We start from the raw sequence: 26,438 nt of genomic DNA on the forward strand, positions 1-26,438 counted from the left end.
CTAATGACAAACACTATTCAATTTGTGAAATTCTTATTTTATTTGTGGGTTCATCCTTTCATTTTCTTTAACAAAAGATTGTTAGCATATTCACACACTGCAAAGGCGATACTTTAATGAATTTGTACGAAAACACAATTTATCCAAGAATTAACTTACAAAAGAAGATCATAAAGTGCAAAGATCACAGTGCAATTAGTTATTTGTATATACACAGATATCAATGTAACACTACACAACTATTCAAAAAATTGCATAGACTTTACTCCTTTAGAAACGTAGAACTCACAAGGTACAGAACTGATGCACATAAATTACGTAACTATGATCAGGTTAAATATGTGCGTAATGCAGCGCTAGAAAATAAAGGCGCCAGAGACAGACAGGAGACCAAGATAAATATCCATATTAAATGATCCCAGGAGATGGTTTGGGGGAACAGAGCAGCCCATACCTAAAATAACTTTCCCAAATATAACTGTCCACAGGTGCTGCATCCAGTCTGTACAAGCAATAAAGTGTTCACCTGTTATTTGTCCCTTCTATCCAATTTCCATAATGTATTCAAGACATGATTACAGGACAAAAAGGAATGAATTAGGTGAAGGGTTACTGGCACAGGTAAATGACAATACATAAATATTTATACACAACACTCTATGACCCAGAACAGTCTCTTTTGTAGACTTCCCCAATGGTATATTTCCTATTAATCGTATGGTGCTTTCAGTTACACTGCCAACTTAGGAGAATGAATGCCTATTAATTCCAGAATTCCCCAACTCTTATGCATGAGTCATAAAACTACGGACATCTTGGAACTTAAATAGGCCTTCAGGAGGGGATACGATCACTAGGTCTACAGCATGTTGGTCGACAAAAATTAGGTTGACATGCATGTAGGTCAACATGCATTAAGGTCGACTAGGGTTACGTCGACAGTCAAAAGCCGACGTGCCGACAGTCAAAAGCCGACGTGCCGACAGGCAGAATTTCATGCCCTACCATCCACTAGGGCAAGGCGGGTAAATAAAATAGCGTGCCGAGCGTAGAGAGGCACCGTGCCCGAAACATGGCGAGCGAACGCAGTGCTACATTTCAGTGTCCATGCCGAATGTGTAGAAATTCGGACCAAAAAAAAAAGGATTGTGAAAAACCCTATGTCGACCTTTTGACTGTCGATCTTCCCCATGTCAACCTAATGACCCTGTCGACCTAACCCATGTTGACTTATAGTCATGTTGACCTAATGCTTGTCGACCAACTTGCTGTCTACCCAATGATCCCAACCCTTCAGGAGACCTCTAAGCCTTATATTCAGTTTCAGAAAAACACATTAACATACATAATGAAGATACAGTATAATGTACTTCCAGGCAGTGCAATAAAGAATATATCTGATGAATTGTAAAGGTAATCTATATTTCACATGTTACATGGCATTTATGAGCAGAAGAGAAATGAACATTAATCACATTAGACGTTTCCAGCACATCCCGCTGTACTCTGCAACCAGAACAGATTTTATGGGCTTGACCTAGATATGGAATAGTGTAGTACTGTAGTATTGGTTTTTATGTGACGAAAACGTTGCCACCATCTCTAGATCTTATTACTTTATTCATTACTTCTTTTGCTAGTAGGTCCTGGGAGTCTATGCTAGAACAAATCCCACAATGCCAGAAGCAGGGTGCTGCAGTATGTCATCATTGAGAAGGAGCTGACGGCGCAGCCAAAATCTGGGGATGCTGGGCACATCCCTAGAGGGATGTAACCGCGGGTCTTCCGTGAGGCCACTCCTACATGGTGATGTGATATCACTGAGTAGGAGTGGCCAGCGCATCCAGAATCACCGGGGATGCTGGGCACATCCCTAGAGTGATTTCCCATGGGGGGGGGGGGTGTCACCCCTGTTTGTTGAGCCGCACACCCCTTTAAGGGCGCACGGTGGTGGTGGGGCTTTTAGCTGGAACAGATGTCACCAACTCCGGTGCCACCACTGAATGGTATCACTTTACATTACATCATAAATAAAAATAAGTTTATTACTACATACAGTAGACTTGGATTAATGTTCTACATCTACATACTGTACAATACACCATTAGCAGATGATGGTATGACTACTATTCCCAGGGCCGGCACCACCACTAGGCAGGTCTAGGCATTTGCCTAGGGCGCCGGCCACTGGAGGGCAGTTCGACCCTCGCACAAAGGGGGTACCTGCTGCGCCGTCTGGGGAGCGGGCAGGGGGGTCCATGCTGGCTTCTGACTGAAGCCTGCAGTGGTGTCCTTGCCGCGCGGGTACCTGCGGCGCTGTGTATAAAGCTGGCGGCGGCGGGGGGTCCCTGCAGTGAATAAGAAATAACTAGCGCTATCCGCCGGGCTAAGCGGCGGCGCGGGAAGCGCTGCCGGGTTTGAAAACACTGGCCGCATGCTGATTGGCTGAGATACCACTGCAGGCTCCTGTCAGACACCAGCATGGACCCCCCTGCCCGCTCCCCAGATGGCGCAACAGGTACCCCCCGCCCCCACCCCCGGGGAGCACCCACCCCGACTCGCCTGGGGCGCTCCGGTGCCTTGCACCGGATCTGACTATTCCTTATCCCTTTGTAAATAAAGACATGAGAAAAAAAAACTATGAATATCTATCATCACAGATTTTCTATTAAAGAGCAAGATTCCCTTTTTATCTGAACAGTTTGTAAATACTCGTACATCCAGTAGCTTTGCTCTACAATGATGGACTCTACAGGCGCACTGCAGTCATCGACAATGTACCCTTTAAATATCCAGTGAGGAATAATAGCATCAACTCACTGAGAGGCTTCTTTATAATAAAAAAAATATTACAAATAAAAAAAATATCACAGACACCACATAAGTGGAAAAAAGTGCTCAATAATTAACTGAATAATTACACTCAGATAAGAAATCGATATGTATTTCAAAGGTGTTATTTATAAGATTCTTTTTAGATCTCAATATACCATGATTACCATATTAATGCATTATAGCATCTAGTTTTTTTCTTTATGGAGTCTGTAATGGTAAACATGTAAGACCAGTGGCCATAAGATGATGGGAGACAGGATACAGGTGGAAGCCGGGGAAGTATCTGATTTAGCACAAATACCACCTCTATAAATGAACTGGTCCGGAGGCCACTTGTCGGGAAGCCTACGGTCCAGAGGTCTATTGGTCACGTACCAAAACTGTGACCATAATCAAATACTGCAGTGATGATCCTATACAGGAGTGTGGCAGGTTACTTTGCTGTAGTACATTATTACTATTGGTCAGTAAAGCATCATGTGACAAATACATCCCATGTCAAAAGATCTTTGCTTTGTTTAAACCTCTACTGATCTGATCATAGTTCTGTGCAATAACGCATGCCGAAATTTGCTTTGCCCAGTAAAAAGTAGACATCCAATCTACTCACTGAATGTTCATAAACGTGAATACTAGTATGGCCAAGTCACAAATAACATACAACATAATTTTCACAAGTACTATAAAAGGTTAGTATAAAAGTTTAGAATTCAGGAACACTGTGAGGTAGAGACTTGTTCTGTGGCAATGGTCAATGTATCCAGACAGACTCAGAAGCTACTGAACAGGCATTTGATTGGCTGTAACATGTCTTACGCACCTTTCAATAAGGAACAATCAATCCTGAGAGTTTGACTTGTCGCCTACATGGTTCCAGCTGTGCAGACATGTACTGTGCTCTACACTAATAGATTTGTTCATCTGACACTTACTCAATTCACCATAATTCTCTAGATCAGCATTTAGAACAGGCATGTCCAACCTTGGCACTCCAGCTGTTGTGAAACTACACATCCCAGCATGCCTTGCAATAGTATTAGCATTCCCTAACAGCAAAACTGTAAAAGGGCATGATGGGAGTTGTAGTTTCACAACAGCTGGAGGGACACAGGTTGGACATGCCTGATTTAGAATAACACTTTATAGCATCGTATTCTGTACATGATTTCCGAACCATTACAGATATCTTTCTGTTCATTAATGATCATACAGACTCATTCCTTTCCCAAATGAGATGCGATTGTAGGTTTTACTTCCGGGAGGCCTGGCGCTGCCCTTCTTTTGAAACTGGTGGGTGTTCCACAAGCCACTTGGTGCAGATGCCTTGCACCACACTGTCATTGAGATTATGTGCTGCTTGCCACACTTGCTGAACTAGCTGGACGGCTCTCTCGTGCTCCTGTTTCACAGCAGTCAGGTAGGCAGATCTCATCATACGGCAGGCCAGGAAAGCTTTGATCTGTGTGAGAAGAACAATTGGTTACGTTCGGCTGGTTACAAAGTATGTATTAGTTTGCTTTACTCATGCTGAAGTGTTGCGTAGATCTAAAGCCGTGTACACACGGGGCGATTAGGACTAGATAGTCATAACCGCCTAGAGGGTTAGCCAGAACATCCCCGTGTGCGCACTGTGGGCGATAGTGATGTGCAGCCCTGCGGCATCACCATCGCCTGGGAACATAGACTGTGCAAGCAAGGCAATTTTGACTAGCCCCCGCACAGTGTACCTGTCTGTACACACGGGCTGCGGCTGAGGATGGTGGTCGGCTACCTCCGACGGTTACATCTTGATTTTGACTGAGCCAAATCGCTACGTCAAAATCTCCCAGCCCGAGCCCGTGTGTGCACCCCTTAAGATCTATAGCACAATATTAATTCATAGATAAAAAGACTCCTTTTAGATGGGAAAATAACATAATTTCTAATCATAATACAGGATTTAGATGTTAAACCCACACCAGACATACAATTAAGGACAGATGTTCAGTATCGCTACAAGCAATAGAATTTGGCTTCTCAGTAACGTAATCATTTTACGGATCATACATAAGATGCAGGTGGTTTGAGCGGTTACCTTTGCTTCATCACTTCTCATACTTTGGATTAGTTTCTCAAGCTCCTGCAATATGAGCACAGTAAAATACTGTTTAATGTTGTAAAAGGATTGTACAGTACATGGTACAAAAGAACAAAAAGGAATATACAAATAAAGACACAAGAATTGCTCTCACGTCCTGTAGCTCATTACTTGATTTTGCCCACTTTAGCCTTATACACATTAGATGGCATCAGCAAGTGCATATACACTTGCTAATCCCGGCGGGGAGATGCATCGTTAATGATGAACACACCAGACAAGATAGTAAAAGAGATCGCTCAGAAGGGCCTTGATTGACGATGGCCAATTTTGACCAATGTTGTGGATATGTTGTGTGATAGAAGGCTATCTTATTCAATGCAAATTCAATCCAAAATGCTGGAAATCATATGGACAAGATGAGGAAGTATACAAGCAAGTTCCTTGTGACTTACGTATGATAGCAAGTCTGTCCAAGGGACGTAGTCAATCTTTGCCGGTTTTTTCCACCTGGTGAAAATTGGGCCAAGATTTTGCCGTTTTCACCACGAGAATTTGGTGCAATTTTGCTGACACATGTGTGTTTCACCAATGCTAGATTTTTCGCACAGGCAAAAAAAAAAATCAGCACTGTGATTGAATAAGGCGAATCGAATTAGCCCAAAAAATGGTCAAAAACTGCTGATTCTTTGCCTGACGAATATTTAGTCTGGGATTCAATACGGAACCAAATGGTAAACCAAAATATACAGATGTATCCTTTTACACAGCCCCTCAGTTCCCAGGTGACTCGGCAGCACTGATGGTCCCGCTTTCTCAAAACATGCACCTCATTTCAGTAATTATACACAACTGGGAATGGCAAGACAACATTGCTAGATCACACTGATCAACTGTGTACAACATTTGTTCTATGTACAATGCAATCTATGTATAAAAGGGCTATGATTCAAACTGCCGCTGCTTTTCCTCATCAAAGATCTGTTGTGTTTTATCTGAGTCTTGTACATGTGTAAAACCAATTCCTGCGGGGTTAAAGCAGCAGCCCCCATTATCGCTAGGACACGGAGTAGTATTCACTGTGCCTGTGAGGCGCATATTAACCCCTTCCCGACATTTGACGTACATTTACGTCATGGTCGGGAAGTACTTCCCGACACATGGCGTAAATGTACGTCATGGCTTTAAACTGTCACCGCGTCTATAGACGCGGTGACAGTTTAAACATGTCTGCTGTCCCTGACAGCAGACATGTCCCTGCATGCCCAGGGGGGGCTGCGATGCCGCTCCCCCGTCGGCGATCGCTGTGATTGGCTGTTCAGTGTGAACAGCCATTCACAGCGTTTTCTGTGTCACCGGCGAATAACGTTCGCCGGTGACACAGGGATCGGAGGTGATTGGTGCTGTAAAGTACAGCACCAATCACCGCGGGGTGTAAGGGTGACACTGGTGTCACCCCACCTTACCCCGCCCGCCCCCAAAGGCCGTGAATGGTTCGTCGGACCGACGAACCAATCACAGCCATGGAGGGGGGTTTAAACTAACGGTGACTGCACTGCAGACGCCATTCCGGTCTGGAATTGCGTGCAGTGCGGTCACCGTGCCCAGCTGCCGCGATATACTGACCAGAACCCCTCTAAATACTTACCTGATCACTGCCTGGATCTTGCTTCTTCTTGTGACATCCTGTGCTGTGTTGTGCTGCTGCGAGTTATTAGATAGAGAGATAGAGAGAGAGAGATAGAGAGAGATAGAGAGGCCTAGTGACAGAGAGTGCTATATTTTGTGCTGCTGCAGTGTGATAGAGCTATAGATAGAGAGATAGAGAGAGATAGAGAGATAGTGACAGATTGTGCTATATATTTTTTATATAACTGACTGCTGCCCCCCCTTTTGTGCTGATCAGTATAAATTAACTGATCAGCAACTTTTTGGGGGCGCAGGTTTTTTTTTTAGATATATATATACCTGTCAGTGCTGCTGCTGCGTCATAGAGTGAGAGATAGAGAGAGATAGTGACAGAGAGTGAGAGACTGCTATATTTTGTGTCTGCTGCCCCCCTTTTGTGCACCCCCAGCAACTTTTTGGGGGTGCAGGGGTTATTTTTCATATATATAACTGTCAGTGCTGCTGCTGCAGTGTCATAGAGTGATAGATAGTGAGAGATAGAGAGAGATAGTGACAGAGAGTGATAGAGAGTGATATATTTTGTGTCTGCTGCCCCCGCCTTTTGTGCTGATCACTATATCTGAGGTGATCAGCAACTTTTTGGGGGTGCATACCTGTCAGTTGCTGCCAGTTGCACTGTCAGTTGCACCAAAGGTTGTGCACCTGCTGCCCCTCACTGGTAATCAGTGTCGCATCACTGATCACCTTTTTTTTTTTGTGGGTGCTGTGGGGTCTTTTTTTAATTTTTTTTTTACACACACTGTGATTTTGTGGGTGTCCTGTGGCCACTGTGCGCTGATCAGTGACGTACATCACTGATCAGCTTTTTCGGCACAGGGTTGATCTATTTTTTTTTTTTTTTTTATCAAATTCCTGTTGCCTTTGAGCGCTGTTCAGTGACGGACGTTACTGACCAACATCTGTGCTCAATTTTTGGCGCAGGACCTTTTTTTTTTTTTTTTAACCCCTTCAATTTTTTTTTTTTTTTAACCCCTTCAATTTTTTTTTTTGTATAAAGTATTTTTTTTTTCTGCACTACATACACACTACACACTACATACCCCCCGGGTTGAAATAAAGTTTGTACCCCCCCCCTACACTATACACGTGTTGAAACATTTCACTACCAGTAACACAAAAATAAAAATGTCATCCCAAATGTCATCCCAAATGTCATCCCAGTCATCCAGAAGAATGTATTCAGCGGAGGAGGCATATGCCATGCTTGCCTCTGACTCTGACACAGCCAGTGATGCAAGCGGGGAATTTGAAGGATTCGTCTTAAGCTCCTCTTCCTCCTCTGGTGATGAGGGACCCCCTCAAAGACGCCCCCGTAGAGCAGCTGAGACACCCCCCCCCCCAATAATTGATCTCGTATGGACCCCACCACCAGACAATTTTGAGCCCCAGGTTCCTGAGTTTTTGGCCATGCCAGGAATCCAATTTGATTCCACAGGTCTCAGAGAAATTGACTTTTTCAAATTATTTTTCTCTGATGATTTTATAAATTTAATGGTGGACCAAACTAATTTATATGCCCAGCAGTTTATTGCTCAAAACCCCACGTCATCATTTGCTAGGTGGACCCCTGTAGATGCAGTAGAGATGATGACGTTTTGGGGTCTGGTGTTTCATATGGGCATAGTAAAAAAGCCAGAAATTAGGCAATATTGGAGTACAGATGTTCTGTACAGCACCCCATTTTACCGTATGGCCATGCCCCGGGCTCGATTTGAGACGATCCTTAAATTTTTGCATTACAACGATAATGCACAGTGCCCACCCAGAGATGATCCCACCTTTGACCGGCTATTCAAAGTCAGGCCGGTCATTGATCATTTCAGTGCCAAATTTGCAGAGATGTACATCCCTGAAAAATTTATTTGTATTGACGAGTCCCTTATACATTTTAAAGGAAGGGTTAAATTCCGCCAGTACCTTCCCAGTAAGAGGGCAAGGTATGGCATAAAAATGTATAAGCTGTGTGAAAGCACCTCAGGGTACACCCACATGTTTAGGGTATATGAAGGGAAGGATTCAAGAATTGAACCGCCAGAATGCCCCCCCTCCCTCGTAGGTGTTAGTGGAAAAATTGTCTGGGATTTAGTGCACCCCTTCCTGGATAAAGGTTATCACCTCTATGTGGATAACTTTTACATTAGCATCCCCTGTTTAAGGCCCTTGGTTCAAGAGGTACAGCAGCTTGCGGTACTGTGCGCAAGAACCAAAGAGGCCTCCCAAAAACGCACATTGCCCAAGTAATGAGAAGGGGTGAAAGCAGGGGAATATGCACCGAAAATATGTTGTTGGTCAAATATAAGGACAAGAGGGATGTCCTTATACTGACAACAATTCACGGAGACAGTACCACCTCCGTCCCTGTACGAGGTACCAGTACCCACACCTCAAAACCTAATTGTATCCTGGATTACAATAGGTACATGGGCGGAGTGGATCTTTCAGATCAGGTACTGAAGCCGTACAGTGCCCTGCGGAAAACAAAAATCTGGTACAAGAAGCTGGCCGTGTATATCATCCAGATGGCACTGTATAACGCTTACGTGCTATTCCGTTCTACCGGCCAGAGAGGGACATTTATGCACTTTCAAGAGGAAGTCATAAAAGGCCTAATATTTGGGAACCAGCAGGCAGAGGGCCCCAGTACTTCTAGTACTGGCCCCCGTATTGTACCAGGGCAGCATTTTCCTGATGAAATCCCCTCCACTGGAAAAAAGGGCAGGACACAAAAAAGGTGCAAAGTTTGCTATAAAAAGGGAATAAGAAAGCAAACTATTTTCCAGTGTGACACTTGCCCCGACAAACGCGGCCTATGTATAAAGGAGTGTTTTAAAATATACCACACATCTATGGATTATTAGGTTCATAATTTCACCGTGCTTCGGGGGTCTTGCTAATGCCACATAGCACCCACCATTCATTCCACCAGAATCTGAGCCGCAAAATCCAAAAATCACTCCTTCCCTTCTGAGTCCTGCCATGCACCCAACTGGTATTTTTCGGTCACATGTGAGGCATTGCCGTACTCGGGAGAAATTGGGGCACAGATTTTGGGGTGCTTTTTCTCCTTCATACCTTCTGAAAATGAAAAATTTTGAGCCAGAACTGCATTTTTGTGTAAAAAAATGTAATTTTTCATTTTCACTGCCCAGTTGTATCAAAATTGGTGAAACCCCTGGGGGTTTGAAATGTACACTATACCCCTAGATGAATTCCCTGAGGGGTGTAGTTTGCAAAATGGGGTCACTTGTGGGGGGGTTCCACTGTATTGGTGCTTGGGGGGTCTTGCTAATGCGACATAGCACCCACCAACATTCCACCAGAATCTGAGCTGCAAAATCCAAAAATCACTCCTTCCCTTCTGAGTCCTGCCACTTTTTGGTCACACATGAGGCATTGCCGTACTCGGGAGAAATTGGGGCACAGATTTTGGGGTGCTTTTTCTCCTTCATACCTTCTGAAAATGAAAAATTTTGAGCCAGACCTGCATTTTTGTGTAAAGAAATGTAATTTTTAATTTTCACTGCCCAGTTGTATCAAAATTGGTGAAACCCCTGGGGGTTTGAAATGTACACTATACCCCTAGATGAATTCCCTGAGGGGTGTAGTTTGCAAAATGAGGTCACTTGTGGGGGGGGTTCCACTGTATTGGTGCTTTGGGGGTCTTGCTAATGCGACATAGCACCCACCAACATTCCACCAGAATCTGAGCTGCAAAATCCAAAAATCACTCCTTCCCTTCTGAGTCCTGCCATGCACCCAAATGGTATTTTTTGGTTACATGTGAGGCATTGCCGTACTGGGGAGAAATTGGGGCATAGATTTTGGGGTGCTTTGTCGCCTTCATTCCTTGTGAAAATGAAAAATTTTGAGCCAGAACTGCATTTTTTTGTAAAAAATGTAATTTTTCATTTGCACAGCCCAGTTGTATCAAAATTGGTGAAACCCCTGGGGGTTTGAAATGTACACTATATACCCCTAGATGAATTCCCTGAGGGGTGTAGTTTGCAAAATGGGGTCACTTGTGGGGGGGTTCCACTGTATTGGTGCTTGGGGGGTCTTGCTAATGCGACATAGCACCCACCAACATTCCACCAGAATCTGAGCTGCAAAATCCAAAAATCACTCCTTCCCTTCTGAGTCCTGCCATGCACCCAAATGGTATTTTTTGGTCACATGTGAGGCATTGCCGTACTCGGGAGAAATTGGGGCACAGATTTTGGGGTGCTTTTTCTCCTTCATACCTTCTGAAAATGAAAAATTTTGAGCCAGAACTGCATTTTTGTGTAAAAAAATGTAATTTTTCATTTTCACTGCCCAGTTGTATCAAAATTGGTGAAACCCCTGGGGGTTTGAAATGTACACTATACCCCTAGATGAATTCCCTGAGGGGTGTAGTTTGCAAAATGGGGTCACTTGTGGGGGGGTTCCACTGTATTGGTGCTTGGGGGGTCTTGCTAATGCGACATAGCACCCACCAACATTCCACCAGAATCTGAGCTGCAAAATCCAAAAATCACTCCTTCCTTTCTGAGTCCTGCCATGCACCCAAATGGTATTTTTTGGTCACATGTGAGGCATTGCCGTACTCGGGAGAAATTGGGGCACAGATTTTGGGGTGCTTTTTCTCCTTCATACCTTCTGAAAATGAAAAATTTTGAGCCAGAACTGCATTTTTGTGTAAAAAATTTAATTTTTAATTTTCACAGCCCAGTTGTACCAAAATTGGTGAAACCCCTGGGGGTTTGAAATGTACACTATACCCCTAGATGAATTCCCTGAGGGGTGTAGTTTGCAAAATGGGGTCACTTGTGGGGGGGTTCATAAATTTTAGCATCTTATGGTGCCTAGAAACCTACATGGTGCCTAAAAAATAATCTCATAAAAAGGAGGCTCCAAAATCAAGTAGGTGCTCCTTCTATTATGAAGCCTGTGGTTTGGTCAACGTGCACACTAGGGCCACATATAGGATATTTATGAAAACAAAAGAATTGGGGGAATCAATTTTTAGTCACATTTCTCTAGTAAAATCTACTGTGTTCCTTAGAAAAATGTATTAAAATTGCAAATCTGCAAAAAAAATGAAATTTTGAAATTTCACCTACACTTTGTTTTAATTCCTGTGAAACACCTAAAGGGTTAAACTTCCAAAATGCTGTTTTGAATACTGTGAGGGGTGCAGTTTTTGAAATGGCATCATTTATGGGGGTGTCTCACATACAAGTCCCTCAAAGTCACATCAGAACTGAACTGGTCCCTAAAAAAATCAGTGTTTGAAATTTTCTTGAAAATTTGAGAATTTGCTATTCATATTGTAAGCCTCCTAGTGTCCAAAAAAATTAAAAGGAAGTTGAAATAATGATGGAAACATAAAGTAGACATATGGTCTATGTTAGTTATTAACTATTTTGAGTGGTATGATTATTTGTCTCACAAGCAGAAAATTTTACATTTTGCAAATTGCTAAATTTTCCATTTTTTTCCGACATTTTGGTATTTTTCACAAAAAAACACAGACTGTATCGACGAAAATTTACCACTAACTTGAAGTACAATGTGTCACGAAAAAACAATCTCAAAATCACTGGGATAAGTAAAAGCAAAAAAAAGTTATCCCCACTTAAGTGATACATGTCAGATTTGAAAAAAAAGGGCTCTGTCAGGAAGGCAAAAACTGGCTCTGTCAGGAAGGGGTTAAGTAACATTTTAAGAAATGTTACCACTGATCTTGGAGCATCTCCATCTTTCACGTATGGCATGTAGCTGCTAGGTGTACGAGGACCCCTCTGTATGTGGTCAAACTACCTAATATCTCGTATTCTCCCTATAAGTGGCTGGATCTGATAGTTTAGCACTTTTATGAGCTAATACATATAATAGAAAATATCACATAAGACGGTGAATGGGTTTTACCAAGTCTGGTCACATAGGAACAGGCTATTATTGGTTACTATAGAATCGCTCCATACCCCTTTGTCCATTTCATTAGTCAAGTAAAAATGCATAGCACAACTGGTAATACTTAGCTGTGCCTGGCTCGATAATCCCTCAGTAACTATCACTAAAAGGTACATTGTTCAACATGTAGGTTCACTTCTGGGGTAAACAATACATCTAAGAGGCACTACGAAACCTCAGTAGGAAATGAATGCTCAAAAGCAGTTTAAGCATTGGCAACACAGGAAACCCAAGTTCCAGCATGTAGATTGCCAAGATGAAACTACACCCCCTAGGCCTCATGCAAACTGGAGCAGAACGACAAATCAACAGTTAAGCATGGTCGTAGAAGATGATGAACAAGGGTCAATTCTGGGTAGACAACAGTTGTGTCTCCTGAGCAACGTGGAGTGTTCAACGTGGAGTGTTCAAGGCTACACAACATGTTGCAGAGTTGGAGCGATTGATTTTCGGGGGATTGCCAGTCTTTCCTTTAATGCTGCTACCAATTACAATGTCCCCCTTGTGACTCAGCATTAAGACATTCTTCTATGTTATGGTGTGTACATACAGTGCGAGTACTGTGTGATGTGATCCCGATGCAATGTGATCTCATTGGGATCGCACGGCATGCATGCGATCTGCATACAACTTTGACTATATAGTGCAGATCTGCAATATATTGTCAATGCAACCAAGACTATTTGCTTGCAATACGTGAACACGCATCGGGATCGCATCAGGTTTCCAAGGGTTAAAAACCCATGCGATCTGCATGTGATCTCGATGAGTTATAGTCTCTATATAGTCAAAATCTCATGCAGATTGTACCCGTGTGTACACACCATTAGTCAAGTAAAGCATTAAAAGACTAAAGCCAAGTCATATGCTTGTCTTCTAAACAGGGAACTGGATAAAATGCAGGCTGAGCAGAAAAGGGAGTTACATAATAGGCCAGTGAAGGATTCTGTTTCCACAAAGAACATCTGGAACATTAAAAGTCTCCTACACTTTCCCATAGCCTAGACAAGACAGCGCATCTTACGTCGGAAGACAGGTCTGCCATATCCTCTACACATCTTAGCAGAATCTGATCGCAGTCCTTCTCCGCGGCAATACCAGACTCGCTCACACACTTTACAAGCTGCAGGATTTCGGAGTAATTCTCGCGCTGCACCAGGTGTTTGCACACTTTGCTGTACACTTTAGACGCATCCAGCTGAAAGTCCTGAAAGTTCAAAAGGACAAATAGCAGAAAAATCTATAGCAACAAAAACAAAATTTCTTATTTCAACTTTACAGCAAAAATACTCTCTACAGTAACATTTTGTAACTTTCAAGAGTCACGATAAACGCAATGCCTCTAAAGTTTCACTGTTCCATACACTTTACAGATTGGGAGGGTATAGACAACTGGTATTGGCACCTTAGAAGACACTTATACCCCTATCAGACCCCAAAGCCGGGTTGAACCTGATCCGGGTCTGGTGCTTTCACATTAAAAACAGGTTGCCCATTATACAGAGGGTGACCCGGGTTTAACCCTTCTTATAATCCGGGTAGAATTGCCAGGTTAGTTGACAAGGGTTATAAGCTTTGGTGCATTCACACCGCACCTCAACCCGGGTCAAAACGTCCGTAACTTGGCAATTAACCGGGTCTGAGGTGCGGTGTGAAAGGCGTATTATTGGGACAAACTTTAGCCTTCCCACACAGTGCTATTGAAATCAGTATATTTTATAGAACACCCAAGCCTAACTGGGAAAGTGTCTCCTAGATGTCATACTGTAGATGTCCATCAGTTTTTGTTTATCCAGTGCCCTGCCTAGAGACTAGAATATAGCCCATGGTCTGTCTACCTTTACAGCAGGATTGGAAACACAATGAAAGCTCAGCCCTCATCATAAATACCAGGAAATATACAGGTTATTGTCAGGCTATGGTCAGCCTGCAGGCAGCTTGATATTTATTGAAATCTGTACAGTGGTGCAATATACAGCTGCTTCCACATGGTACTGCAATATGGGTGATTCAATTAGACAATGTGCTGCCGATGGGTGGGTCACCACACACACACACACACACACACACACTGATGGTGGTACACACACACACACACACACACACACACACACACACTGATGGTGGTGATATTATGATTAAATCATTACGGAGAATGCCCCGAACGTGTACTCTATGATCACCATCAGAGGCTGCTCTAGTATTACATATATTGCAATACTAGGCTAAACTGATAGGCTATATCACAATGTTATCTCACCACTGCATACTGAATGCAACACACTTTTTGATACTATCCTATACAGTCCCACTGGAGAAAGCGCTCAGTCCATGACAGTGTATCCTGTATGGTGGGACTACAGAGACCAGCAGTGCTTACCTGAATTACTCTAAAAGCGATGCCAAAACCTTCTTCTACATTCTTCCCATCTAATATGACCTGAATGTTATAGTGAAGAAAATAAGAACATATGACAAGATACTCCATGTAGTAAAAGATCTACACCATAAACATTCTCCTGCAGCAACACGCAAACACTGCTTGGGCTGCATAGACTACCTAAAGGGGGTTAAATAAAGTCTAAAAACATAACATTAAAATAAAGTATTGGTTCCCTACCTGGAAAGTTCATAAAATTGGGAAGGAGACCAGTAAATAACTACAATTATTGCAGTAATAAGCTCATCCATGCAAACAGAACTACCAGGAGATTTCCATCTACAGTGTCAGCATAGAGCACTGCTAAATGTACAGAACAGGCCATTAGGGTCTTTCCCATCACTGACATGCCAAAGATGTAGTGGGAGCCCACGTGTGCACTGTGGGCAGGTGGGAGCCATTAGAGCAGGCATGTCCAAACTGTGGCCCTCCAGCTGTTGTGAAACTACATATCCCAGCATGCCTTGCCATAGTTTTGCTATTGAGGAATGCTGAAACTATGGCAAGGCATGCTGGGATGTGTAGTTTCACAACAGCTGGAGGGACACAGTTTGGCCATGCCTGCATTAGAGGAAGACAGTATTACTGTATTATGAATTACTGTATTTAGTAACGATGGTGCTGCTGTAAGTATTGTGCTTCACTGGTGCTCTACTAAAGTACTATGCTATATAGTGTACAAGCCTTTAGGTAGTTGGAATATTAACTATTCTTTGAGAAATTAAATAGGTCTCCAGTAGCCAGTTCACATTTCAGAATTACCATTACCAGAAGCCATTATAATGCCCATTTTTGAGCCTGGATTGGGAGTCAGAAGAGAGAAGCAGGGTAATAATTAAATACTAGGAGAATTGGCATCTTTCTTTTGGCAGATTCAATTATTCACAATTTTGACCACGTGAGTAAAGTTTTTCCAGAGCTATTCAATTTATTTCATATTTTCACAGTGTGGTAACCCACAGACTTTGGGCGGTATTCAATGAGCCTGATTCGCCATGTTTTTATGGCGAATTTGTGCTGTTTGGCGAATTTTGGACTAAAACGGTGAATCACCCTATTCAATGACCACATGGCGAATACATCTGAAGGTTTTTTTCGCCATGATTCACCGAGTAGCAATCGCTATCTTTTGATGGAGAAGTGGAATGTGAACTTTTAAAATAAAGTGTTTTGTTTTTTACATTTGGTGTCAAAAAATCAGGAATTTTATTCTGAGGAGGGGCATGCTACTTTTATTCATGTGCTGTAAGCACATGAATATATATTTAATTTAAAAAAAAATATATATATATATTTTTTTTTTTACACAGCAGCCAGCAGGGGGCGCCGGAGCCGAGCCGCTCATTACATATTCATATATTCACTGCACCCGATCGTTACGATCGGGTGTAGTGAATATAGGTCCCCTGCTGGCACCCCCGGGGGGCAGCCTGTGCTGCCTGGCACCCGGGGAGCCCACCTCCCCCCCCCACAAACTTCTGGGGCAGGCAGAGAGACTTCCATCTCTCTGCCTGCCATCGTCCACAGGCTCCCTGCGGCATTCGCCGCAGGAGCTCATATTCGCTGGTCAGGGGCTCGCTGCCCCTGACTCGTTGAATACCGGAGCCGGCGAGGCTCCGGAACGTGGCGAATGTGCAGCGAATCCAAAAAAGGATTCGCTGCACCTCGCAGGTATTCTCATTGAATACAGCCCTTTGTGTTAAATATCCAATCCAATGTACCATTTTCTTTAAACAGAGAAAATTTAATTGAGCAACTTCTCTTTCAGTACTCTTTAGAAGGTTAGATATGTCGTCGTCCCCCAATCTCTAGATCCAAACATTACAGAAATAAGTTGCATCAATGAAAAGGATTACGTATATTCTTTATCAAGTGGTTTATTATTAATAATCAATTTATTTAAATAGCGCACTTTCTACAACAGGACTCAAGGCTCTTAACAGTAAGAATGAATGTAATTACAGTACAGGTACAATAACGGAAAAGCTTTTCATAAACTGTACTAAAAGGAATTACAGAAATGCTTGAGTAAACATGAAAGTCTTGAGTCCGTTTTTGAAGGATTCTAGAGTGGGGGTCTCTCGGACTGTGCGAGAAAGTGAGTTCCATAGAGTCAGAGCCATAGACCTAATACATATGACTTATTTGGTTTTTTTTTAGGCAAAAAGGATAGAAACTCACCCTACAAGCTACATCTACCATCATGGAGCTGTGTCCAAAAAGTGTGGGAGGGGGGCTGTCATAGACTTGAGCAGTCTCCAAACTCTCACATCTCCGGAGGAATCTGGTGATTTCCATCTGAAGCTCAACGGTATTGATGTGTCTATAAAACGAGAGAGTTTGTAATAGCCACTAGAAATGTATTTTCTGCTCTGAGCCTCCCACACTAGGTGGTCATGTTTATTTCTTGCAGCTCACTGACACAAACACTAATTAAAATAAATAAAACAATCTTTATTTAATGCTTTCACAGAGCAATCAGTGCATGAACACCAGGCATGTCCAAACTGTGGCCCTCCAGCTGTTGTGAAACTACACATCCCAGCATGCATTGCCATAGTTATAGCATTCCCGAATAGCAAAACTGTGGCATGGCATGATGGGACTTGTAGTTTCACAACAGCTGGAGGGCCATAGTTTGGACATGCCTGGTGTACACGTTCTAAGCACAGGAAATTGCACGATTAAAAGAACACCTACACAGGGGAGTTTAACATTCAGCCCACCAGTTGTTGTGTGATTACAAATACCAGCATGTCTTGCCACAATATCAGCATTCCCTAATAGCGAAACAATGGCAGGGCATGCTTGTAAGTGTAGTGGTATTATTGTGCCCACACAGTGGCATTATTGTGCCAGTCTCTGAATAGGAGCTGGTAGTGTAAGTGGAGTCACTGGGTGCAGCGGCAGGGCACGCCTCCAGAATGATGTAATTGGGGACCTTGGAGGCCACACCTCCTTTTGGCAAGACAATACCCCCAGATTGAGGCCAATGAGCTTCTGGCGAGGCCAAGCTCCCTTTTGTATGTAGCTATATTGTGCACATCAGGGGGTCACAAACTCAGTGATACAATTTTCTACAAGAGATCTAAAGACCGTAAATAATGCATGCATTCCTCCCAATCAAGGAAGCCTGCTTCATGTGTAAACAACAAAATGTCAACTGTCACACACAATGTGGGACAACAAAAATAATAGACACGTTTTGGAATAAAATGAAAAGCTATATTAATAAGTGTTTGAGTTTCCTTTGGGAATTTGTTTTATTTTGAACCTTTACGGTTTGCCAATTTCAACAAGCAAAATGCCCCTTAGAAGTTATTTGCGGATCAACATTCAATAACAGCCAACACAGAAAACATGACATTTTTAGAGCAAGGAGGTTCTAATGAAGAATAAAGATCTCCAAGCAAGACATTGCCAACAGCGGTGAACCCTCCAGTGAACTGTCAGCTAGTGGACAATCCTCCAGTCATTAACTGAAAGTAAAGTGACAAGGATGACAGAGTGCAGTGACAAGAGTGCCAGCATAGAAGAGCTCTTATAAAATCTATATAAGCAGCAAATGCATGCACCCCAGGGACGGCAATGTCATCCCAACCACTGGTACCACAGGTGCTCTTCTGACAGATACCTGTCTTACTATTTGAATATGTTGACAAAGTTAAGCCTTGTTTGCAGGGGGAATGTGTATGTGTGTATGCATGCGCGAGTGTGTGCGTGCGCGAGAGGTGGTCTTCCTACACCTGTCACACACACTGTCACTCACAGAGCCTCTCTGACCCATCTGCCTTCCCCTAGCTGAAGTCATTATGACTGGCCTTTTTCTAGAGGGTTCAGCTTATTGCATAGGGGGGCAGTGATATAAGAGGTTTGAATGGACACAAAGTGATAGGTGTGTCAATTACCTGGAAATATCACTTGCAGACATCTTTTTCCTAAACGTGTCAAATGACTTCCTTCTGTTGCTTCTTGACACCTCTTGTAAGTAGATCTTCAAATGATCCTTGGATTTTGCCAGCCACTGCTGGTTGTCCCCCAAGTCACGGTAGCTCTTGGCTTTGTGAGAGAAAAAATGTATGCAGGTCATGGCTGCCCGCACATGGTCCTATTGGGGAAAGTGACTGGTCAGTAAGAATGAAGGAATGGAAACCAGTTATGGTAAGTTCTTTGTGTTATAGTGGAAATGGTGCCAGAGCGTTCTGGGTGTGTTATAGTGAAAATGGTTCTAGAGCATTCTGGGTGTTTTCTAGTGGAAATGGTGCCAGAGCATTCTGGGTGTGTTATAGTGGAAATGGTGCTAGAACATTCTGGGTGTGTTATAGTGGAAATGGTGCTAGAACATTCTGGGAGTGTTATAGTGAAATGGTGCTAGAGCGTTCTGGGAGTGTTATAGTGGAAATGGTGCCAGAGCGTTCTGGGAGTGTTATAGTGGAAATGGCGCCAGAGCATTCTGGGTGTGTTATAGTGGAAATGGTGCCAGAGCATTCTGGGTGTGTTATAGTGGAAATGGTGCCAGAGCATTCTGGGTGTGTTATAGTGGAAATGGTGCCAGAGCGTTCTGGGTGTGTTATAGTGGAAATGGTGCCAGAGCGTTCTGGGTGTGTTATAGTGGAAATGGTGCTAGAGCGTTCTGGGTGTGTTATAGTGGAAATGGCGCCAGAGCATTCTGGGTGTGTTATAGTGGAAATGGTGCTAGAGCGTTCTGGGTGTGTTATAGTGGAAATGGCGCCAGAGCATTCTGGGTGTGTTATAGTGGAAATGGTGCCAGAGCATTCTGGGTGTGTTATAGTGGAAATGGTGCTAGAGCGTTCTGGGTGTGTTATAGTGGAAATGGTGCCAGAGCGGTATGGGTGTGTTATAGTGGAAATGGTGCTAGAGTGGTCTGGGTGTGTTATAGTGGAAATGGTGCTAGAGCGATCAAGCTTAAAAAAAGTAATGTGACCTTGTAAAGCAGAAAACACTGTAATAATTATTATTTCCTACCACCAAGAAACCGGTCACTGACTTTTAGGAAGGTGGTCTTCCCCTAGTTCAGGGGTGGGCAGTAAGTGTGCCAGCAGCACTGGGACTACACATCCCAGCAAACATCAACATATGTACAATCAGGGCATGCTAAATCTGTGGCAAGGCATGCTGGGATGTGTAGTTTAACAGCAGATGGTGGGCCACTTAGGGGCACCCCTGCTCTAGAAGAATGTGTGTTTATCAGTAATGTAAAGCTTTGCACTGCAGTCCCACATAGTATTTCCAGATGTCATGATTGAGACACAGACACACTTACTTTCATGAACTGCTGAAGTTCATACAAGGTTCTAGAGCATTCTGGGTGTTTTCTAGTGGAAATGGTGCTAGAACATTCTGGGTGTGTTATATTGAAATGGTGCTAGAACATTCTGGGTGTATTATAGAGGAAACAGTGCCAGAGCATTCTGGGTGTGTTATAGTGGAAATGGTGCCAGAGCATTCTAGGTGTGTTATAGTGGAAATGGTGCTAGAACATTCTGGGTGTGTTATAGTGGAAATGGTGCTAGAACATTCTGGGAGTGTTATAGTGAAATGATGCTAGAGCGTTCTGGGAGTGTTATAGTGGAAATGGTGCCAGAGCGTTCTGGGAGTGTTATAGTGGAAATGGCGCCAGAGCATTCTGGGTGTGTTATAGTGGAAATGGTGCCAGAGCATTCTGGGTGTGTTATAGTGGAAATGGTGCCAGAGCATTCTGGGTGTGTTATAGTGGAAATGGTGCCAGAGCGTTCTGGGTGTGTTATAGTGGAAATGGTGCCAGAGCGTTCTGGGTGTGTTATAGTGGAAATGGTGCTAGAGCGTTCTGGGTGTGTTATAGTGGAAATGGCGCCAGAGCATTCTGGGTGTGTTATAGTGGAAATGGTGCTAGAGCGTTCTGGGTGTGTTATAGTGGAAATGGCGCCAGAGCATTCTGGGTGTGTTATAGTGGAAATGGTGCCAGAGCATTCTGGGTGTGTTATAGTGGAAATGGTGCTAGAGCGTTCTGGGTGTGTTATAGTGGAAATGGTGCCAGAGCGGTATGGGTGTGTTATAGTGGAAATGGTGCTAGAGTGGTCTGGGTGTGTTATAGTGGAAATGGTGCTAGAGCGATCAAGCTTAAAAAAAAGTAATGTGACCTTGTAAAGCAGAAAACACTGTAATAATTATTATTTCCTACCACCAAGAAACCGGTCACTGACTTTTAGGAAGGTGGTCTTCCCCTAGTTCAGGGGTGGGCAGTAAGTGTGCCAGCAGCACTGGGACTACACATCCCAGCAAACATCAACATATGTACAATCAGGGCATGCTAAATCTGTGGCAAGGCATGCTGGGATGTGTAGTTTAACAGCAGATGGTGGGCCACTTAGGGGCACCCCTGCTCTAGAAGAATGTGTGTTTATCAGTAATGTAAAGCTTTGCACTGCAGTCCCACATAGTATTTCCAGATGTCATGATTGAGACACAGACACACTTACTTTCATGAACTGCTGAAGTTCATACAAGATGTTGTAGTAGTTCTTCTGCTGGAGATGTTTGCATGCATTAATGAGATAGATGCTCCAGCTTTCCAGAGTGGGGTCTATGGACTCTAACATAGCTTCAAGTGTTTGCAGCTTTCCGCTCTCATAGCTGGGCACAAAAATGCCTTCAATGAAAATCTCTCCTGGACATTCCTGCATAGAGACCAGATAACACCGTAAATGTAAGAGGCCACTCACAGCACCAGTAATACACATGATTATCTTGCTGGTAAATGGAGGCGGTTGTTACTGGGATGTGAACACCTTATTTCACTTAACAGGCAATCCTATTCCATTAGAAATTCATTGTTGCATGAAAAGTGGTACAAAAGCTGATCACATACGCAATCTACACAACAATTCGCTATGGTCTGTCCGGCATGATTGCTGAGTGCAAGCTGAGATTGTGCCACAGTGCTGCAACTGGCAGGCCAGACCTAAGCCAGGTAGGTATTCCGATGTAGCTGTACAAAGCAGTGATAATGGAGAAGTGACCCATGGCAACCAATCAGCTGCTCTGTATAATTTTAGATTATGCAAATTGTAGATGTTACTTCAGTGCTGATTGGTTGCCATGGGCCACTTCTCCCTTATCACTGCTTCATACATCTAACCCTCAGCCACAGCAGGTGATCTGCCATAGACCCATTACTAGTATATATATATATATACAATCATAAACAATTGCAAGTCTGTTGCTCAGTTCTCAAGATATGCAAGTACAGCAGTGCAGGCTTTTACTTACTCCAGTATAATAGTATAGATTAGTAATAAAGATTGTCCAAATATCCCTATCTAGTAGAAAAATAGGTTGCATGTTAACAGATCAAAGGAATAGACTGACATATCGTTAACATCGGCAGGTATCAGTCAGTGTGCATGCCCGATATGCGGCCACCTGCTGTCGTCAGTGATGTCTTCTGGTCAGCCCTGTTACTGGGGTCACAGTAGCGATGCCATGCCTTCTGTCGCCCCTGCCTCAATGTGTTCTGTCGCCCCCTGCATCAGCAACCTGTCGGTTTGGCTGGGTAGATATGCCCTCTAGTGTGTACCCAGCTTTAGTGAGATACACTCACCAGTGCTGTACCTGATGCATCACCCAGGATCGCATCATCGTGAAGGAATACTGTAAATTGTCTGCCCTAGAAGGTTGATGATGGTGAAGAATGGATGACTATCCCTGTTTCCCAGTTACAGATGTAGCCCCTCCCTCATTGTTGCCACGATGCCGATGCATACACATGCATCGTGGCAGTGACCTAGTGCATCAGGGTGCGAATAGTCACATTCGCGATCACACAATGTAATTCCAATGGATCATGGGTGGGTCTATTTGCAATAGTCCATATATGCACATGCCAATAGGCAAGGGTGCAATGAGAGCGCATACAGTATATCTGCAGTACCATAAAAATACTCTCAATACAGACTGATTGGTGACTAACTTCCCTGGACTGACAGCCTAAGGGAGACATCTGGTAGTAGCACCTAAATCCCATATGGAACTCCCACAGTTACATAAATTGTGAAGAAACAGGTTTACTGAAATACACACTATGCTTTGCTGGGATTACACCACAGAATTCTTGAACCACAATCGGTATAGCCCATTCGTCACTGCTGCTGCACTCTGCACATCCTACGCACGCAACAGGAGAGACACTAAACTTTACACCTGTGGATAAGAATTTCCACTGACCAAATGATAATGACTTTACCTTGTTTAATAAATGCAGCAACGCATCTCGCATTAGGTCATGTCTCATATAGAACTGTATGATTCCCAGGTTTGTACCATAGGTGTGCAGATAATACAGGCACTCCTGGTAACAGGTGTTATTTTGAAACTTTCCTTCTGGCATCATTTCATACCATATGCAGCGTGCTTTCAGGGTAACTTCTAGTTCTTTCAAAGTAGCAAAGTATTCATCGTCTTTCTGCAAGAAAACAAAATTCCTACTTAAAAAGTGAAATCATGATGGCTTATGCTGAGACACACAGGCCAACAGAGGTCCCTACAGACGAGGCCAACAGAGGTCCCTGCACACGAGGTCAACGGAGGTCCCTGCACACGAGGCCACCGGAGGTCCCTGCACACGAGGCCACCGGAGGTCCCTGCACACGAGGCCACCGGAGGTCCCTGCACACGAGGCCACCGGAGGTCCCTGCACACGAGGCCACCGGAGGTCCCTGCACACGAGGCCACCGGAGGTCCCTGCACACGAGGCCACCGGAGGTCCCTGCACACGAGGCCACCGGAGGTCCCTGCACACGAGGCTAACAGAGGTTCCTACACACGAGGCTAACAGAGGTTCCTACACATGAGGCTAACAGAGGTTCCTACACATGAGGCTAACAGAGGTTCCTACACATGAGGCTAACAGAGGTTCCTACACATAAGGCTAACAGAGATCCCTACACACGAGGCCAACAGAGGTCCCTACACACGAGGCCAACAGAGGTCCCTACACACGAGGCTAACAGAGGTCCCTACACACGAGGCTAACAGAGGACCCTACACACGAGGCTAACAGAGGACCCTACACACGAGGCCAACAGAAGTCCCTACACACGAGGCCAACAGAGGTCCCTACACACGAGGCCAACAGAGGTCCCTACACACGAGGCCAACAGAGGTCCCTACACACGAGGCCAACAGAGGTCCCTACACACGAGGCCAACAGAAGTGTCTACACACGAGGCCAACAGAAGTGTCTACACACGAGGCCAACAGAAGTGTCTACACACGAGGCCAACAGAAGTGTCTACACACGAGGCCAACAGAAGTGTCTACACACAAGGCCAACGGAGGCCCCTACACACGAGGCCAACGGAGGCCCCTACACACGAGGCCAACAGAAGTGTCTACACACGAGGCCAACAGAAGTGTCTACACACGAGGCCAACAGAAGTGTCTACACACGAGGCCAACGGAGGTCCCTACACACGAGGCTAACACAGTTCCTACACATGAGGCCAACAGAGGTTCCTACACATGAGGCTAATAGAGGTTTCTATGCAAGAAGCCAATAGAGGTTTCTACACATGAACTAATGCAGACTTTACAATGATCGCACATGCTGACATATCACTAAATTAGCCCAATACCTGTATATGTGCAGCATAAACGTGAATATGTTGCTAGAGAATGTTCCAATAGAGAGAACTGCATTGTTTGTAGTGACTTGTTATATAGCAGGTCAATTGCAGAAGTCTATCCTGAGTTTATTTCCTCTCTATACATATAAAAGGCTAACTACTCCTCACCTCTATGAGGTGAAGTACCGCCAGTGACCACTAGAGGACACTAAAAAGACCAAATTACCCCTTTGCAGAGACACTGATAGGTTTCAAACTTGCTGTATATGGAGAGAGGGAGTTGGAGGTAGGAACAGATAGGGACTGGGGGTGGGGTGTAGAGTTTGTTGGCTTAAAACGGTCACAGCTCAAAGTGAAAGTACATTGCAGAAGCTGCTATTTCGGCAGGCATTTCACTAGTCAATTATGTTACAGATAAAAGTTTACGGAGAAGCTTTGTGTATGGTCACCTCCTGGCTGCAATCACCAGCACCAATGAGAAAGGACTGTGCTATGAAATCCATTCCCTATGCTCCATGGACAGTGCTGTCCATTGCCAATGCAGTAAATAAATACCTAATTAGCTAGCTACTGTGGCTGTACTGGAGTCCAGAACTCATTACGTGTAGCTCTGCGAGTTCACGCCTTACCACCAGCAGAATGGGTTTGGCCGCAGATTCCAAGTGTTGCACAACGTCTTCCAGTAGCTTAGATCCAATATTCTTTTGGTTCGGATCCAAAGGAGCTTTTATGCACCTGCTGAATTTCTCCCTAGCTCCACCCAAATTGTCGGACTTCAGACAGGCCATGCCCCAAGCATGCCACACACCAGAAGGGTCAAGCCCGGTCTTTGTAGATACCTGTTAGAAAATAAGGGACAAACCTCAAAAAAATAAATAACTGTCTATAGAGTAAACACACATCGGTACTTGTGTAGTTTCACGGCTCCAGCATGGCTCTGAGTCCCCTTGCGGGGTTCGCTTCGCTCGCCCACGCTGCGGGCTCGGTGGCTCACTGGATGTCAGCTGCCCGCCTACTTCCCCCCTGAGCAGACACACATCTGTAAGGTTGCTCTGAGGCAAGCTTACATATGCGTGAGCCTTCGCCATCATTCGATGGTTGGTGACCATCGAATGATGGGGGCGGATCCCATCCGGCTGTGAATAGATGTTACTGTGTAACATCCATTCGCTTGCCCTGCATGCGAATTTACCATGCAAATGGGTGGCGGCCAGCTATTTATTATTTTATTTATTAACAGTTTCTTATATAGCGCACACAGATTCCGCAGCGCTTTACAGAGAAGATTTGAACATTCACAGCTATGATTCGCAAGGCGGGGTTTGGTGCGAATCAACCAGAAAGACCCCCTGGGTGCCCCCCCCCCAAAAAAAAGGGGGGGGGGAGGGACAAGGAATTGAACTGCACCAGTCCCAGTAACCATGGTTAGTTTTTTTTTTATTTTTTATTATGTTTATTGAGGTTCAAATAAAACAAATTGACAAATTTGCATAAACTGTGTGTACGGTGACAACAATGAAAGTAGCAATCATCAAATGAGTAATGCTAGAAAACGTACATTTTGTTGTTGAAATAGTAAAAAGTAACAGGAGCTTATTTAATCCCATTACTCCAAATCTTATGCACTGGTAATAAAGACAATCTTAGCAAAATAAATATCGAACCTGTCTTTTTCTATTTTTCTTGAAAATAGAAATCAAGGAATTTTTTATATCATAAGATTTGGAGTGTGGGGGGGGGGGGGAATGGGGGGTTAACAGCAAAAGTTATTCACAGTTCAGGTGTAAACATAGATATATTTCAAGTATCAAACTCGTCC

General features: G+C 43.9%; 1 protein-coding gene across 1 annotated transcript in view; it reads right to left on the bottom strand.

Annotated features, from left to right (window-relative positions):
• Positions 1-16: 16 nt before the first annotated feature.
• Positions 17-26,438, bottom strand: part of ZFYVE26 (zinc finger FYVE-type containing 26) — a 137,058-nt gene continuing 110,636 nt past the window's right edge. Inside the window, exons 33-41 of the mRNA XM_083166179.1 lie at positions 25,249-25,458; positions 23,239-23,457; positions 21,476-21,673; positions 18,905-19,104; positions 17,178-17,319; positions 14,937-14,996; positions 13,581-13,763; positions 4,910-4,954; positions 17-4,294 (exon numbers count right to left, since the gene is read on the bottom strand). Of these exons, the coding sequence (XP_083022305.1) occupies positions 4,085-4,294; positions 4,910-4,954; positions 13,581-13,763; positions 14,937-14,996; positions 17,178-17,319; positions 18,905-19,104; positions 21,476-21,673; positions 23,239-23,457; positions 25,249-25,458 (1,467 nt within the window). The 3' untranslated portion in view covers positions 17-4,084. The remainder of the gene's footprint in view (positions 4,295-4,909; positions 4,955-13,580; positions 13,764-14,936; positions 14,997-17,177; positions 17,320-18,904; positions 19,105-21,475; positions 21,674-23,238; positions 23,458-25,248; positions 25,459-26,438) is intronic.

This window comes from Crinia signifera, chromosome 12, assembly GCF_055691185.1.
Source record: "Crinia signifera chromosome 12, ASM5569118v1, whole genome shotgun sequence".
NCBI classification, from domain to species: Eukaryota; Metazoa; Chordata; class Amphibia; order Anura; family Myobatrachidae; genus Crinia; species Crinia signifera.